Source organism: Gobio gobio (assembly GCF_949357685.1).
Source record: "Gobio gobio genome assembly, chromosome: 22".
In the NCBI taxonomy this organism is placed as follows: Eukaryota; Metazoa; Chordata; class Actinopteri; order Cypriniformes; family Gobionidae; genus Gobio; species Gobio gobio.
Window position 1 is genome coordinate 48840346 of NC_137118.1, and position 2500 is coordinate 48842845.

Sequence of the window (2500 nt, forward strand, 5' to 3'; positions counted from 1 at the left end):
TGTGTTGTTTATCTACAGGCATGATAAACTTGCTTCTGTGAGTGATTTGGCTAACTTACTAGTAAAGCCAGTGTTTAGTGTTTTGGGTTAATAGTTCTTGTGACAGATATTTGGCTATAATCGTTCTAAAAATACAAAAGTAACAGTGCCATTCAGTAGCGATCATTATAGATCCGCAGTCTTTACTCTTGAGGACTGAACAGGTTCTGCTCGATCATCTTCACTCAAATGTTCTGGGTCTGATTCGGGCTCAGATTGGTGTGGTTTTATTGACGCCATTGTTTCTAATACTGACCAAAGCACAGCCTCCGGTAAGGGGCGTGGCGTTTCCGACAAACGTGCACTGCGGTTAGCGAATCACAACACACTGGGCCAGCTAACCAATCAGAGCCCATTGCGTATTTTTGAGGGACCGGCTTCATACAACCCGGAAAGCATCAGACCGTTTTACAAGGAGGGACAGAGCAGTGTAGAATAAAGGTCAAATATATGAAAAATAATGCAATTTTTTTAAAGCGAAGCATGAAGACGTTACAGTGCAGCCCACAAACACAGTCAAGCCTTCGAGAGATTGTGTTTTACCACCCCTTTAAGAATCAATATTGTTTTGTAAAAGTGAGAATCTTTTCAAATCAAGAAATCTGTATTTTTAACCCAGCCCTAGTAATTAGTGCACTTTTAACAACTAATAAGAGCTGTGTTTTTACTAAATATTATAATATTATTTACTAACTTTTGTCTTCCAAGTGCATGTCATGTGACCGCTCAAGCTCATGGTGGAAGGGCAGAGAAGGCTGGTTTCCTCATTTAGACAGGGTGGCTTTCACAGCTCTCCCCTCAGAAACCCTGTCCTGTCCTCCGTCAGACTGCACTCTCCAGCCCTATCACGCTCTATATTAGAAATGCAACGTTACCATGTCAATTCGAAATCATAAATAAAAGTAAAGTACCAATAATGACGTGTGTGAGCTGGGAAGGCATGGCTGTGATGTTCATCTGCTCATCAGCAGTTTTCAACTTATTCATCAGTATTAGTCATATTCATACAGTTCAGGTGTGGGTTAAGTTTATTTATTTATTTAATTAGTTTATTTGTCAGGGACAAAGTACAAAATACATTAATCTTACAAAAAGATGTTTTGTAGCAGAATTAGCTAATGCTAGTTTCTCTGCAGTCCCCGGGCAGGTGCACACAACATTAAAACATTACATTACAAAAAACTCTCAGTAGCTCTAACAAATACATGCAATATCAAAAAAACATCACAACCTAAAATATACACTACACAGTCAAAAACATTTTCCACTTCTAACATGTAAATGTGCTGATGATGATTTCTTTAAGTTTCGAGTACTTCAGACTGTCTGGGAGTTGATTCCATTGTTTAATGGGTTTGAATGAAAGCTGTCTGGGCAAAGGCAGAGGATCTTTTCAGGATTCAGTGGAGCGAGATGTTCGGGTCGTTAGTTCAGAATAAAGTTTTATGAATTTTTTAGTAAGTAGGCTACAGCGGGACATTACGTGTGTGTCATACATTTTTATTAGGGCTGTCAAAAGATTAATCGCATCCAAAATTAAAAGGTTGTGTTTACATAATATATATGTGTGCACTCTGTTAATTATTATTTATATATAAATACACACACATTCATGTATATATTTAAGAAATATTTGAATGTATATACATTTATATAATCTATAATGTATATATAAATATTTTTTTCTTAAATATATACATGCTTGTGTGTGTATTTATATATAAATAATAATTAACAGAGTACACACACATAAATTATGTAAACAAACTTTTATTTTGGATGCGATTAATCGCGATTAAACTTTTGACAGCCCTCATTTTTATTAAATAAATGTGCTTTTTTTTTTTAAACATGGTAAAAGGAGTCGATTATTTTACTCAGGTCTGCTAACTGCTCTAAAGAAAACGCGTGCGGTGCGTGCGTGTGTGTGTGCGCGTGTGTGTGCGTGCGTGCGCGTGTGTGTGTGCGTGCGCGTGTGTGTGCGTGCGCGTGTGTGCGTGCGCGTGCGTGCGTGTGTGTGCGTGCGTGTGTGTGCGTGCGTGTGTGTGTGTGCGTGCGTGCGCGTGTGCGTGCGTGCGCGTGTGTGCGTGCGCGTGTGCGTGCGCGTGTGCGTGCGCGTGTGTGTGCGCGTGTGTGTGTGCGTGCGTGTGCGTGTGTGCGTGCGCGTGTGCGGTTGTGATGCATTAGTTGTGTTTGGATGAGATGGATCAGTGGAGATAACCTCCGCTTCTGCTGTTCTTCAGTTATTTTGCTCAGATTCTGGAGGAACACGGGCCGTTGAGCGCCTCGGACCCGCTGATGGTGGGAGAGATGGAGAACTTCCCTGAGGAGGCGCAGCAGAAGATCTCAGACGCGGGCGGAGTCAAGCCCTTCCTGCTGCAGTCTCTGCGCTTCACCATGACGGACGACCTGATTGGGCTGATGAAGCACGCCGTGACCCTGAGCGACAACAGCCAATCAC

At 41.6% G+C, this 2500-nt stretch overlaps 1 protein-coding gene across 3 annotated transcripts in view; it reads left to right on the forward strand.

Annotated features, from left to right (window-relative positions):
- ttc3 (tetratricopeptide repeat domain 3) overlaps positions 1-2500 on the forward strand; it is a 75143-nt gene that overhangs the window by 61050 nt on the left and 11593 nt on the right. For all 3 annotated transcript variants that reach the window (XM_079803840.1, XM_079803841.1, XM_079803842.1), the window contains exon 33: positions 2283-2500. This exon is cut by the window's right edge. In XM_079803840.1, coding sequence (XP_079659966.1) covers positions 2283-2500 — 218 coding nt within the window. The remainder of the gene's footprint in view (positions 1-2282) is intronic.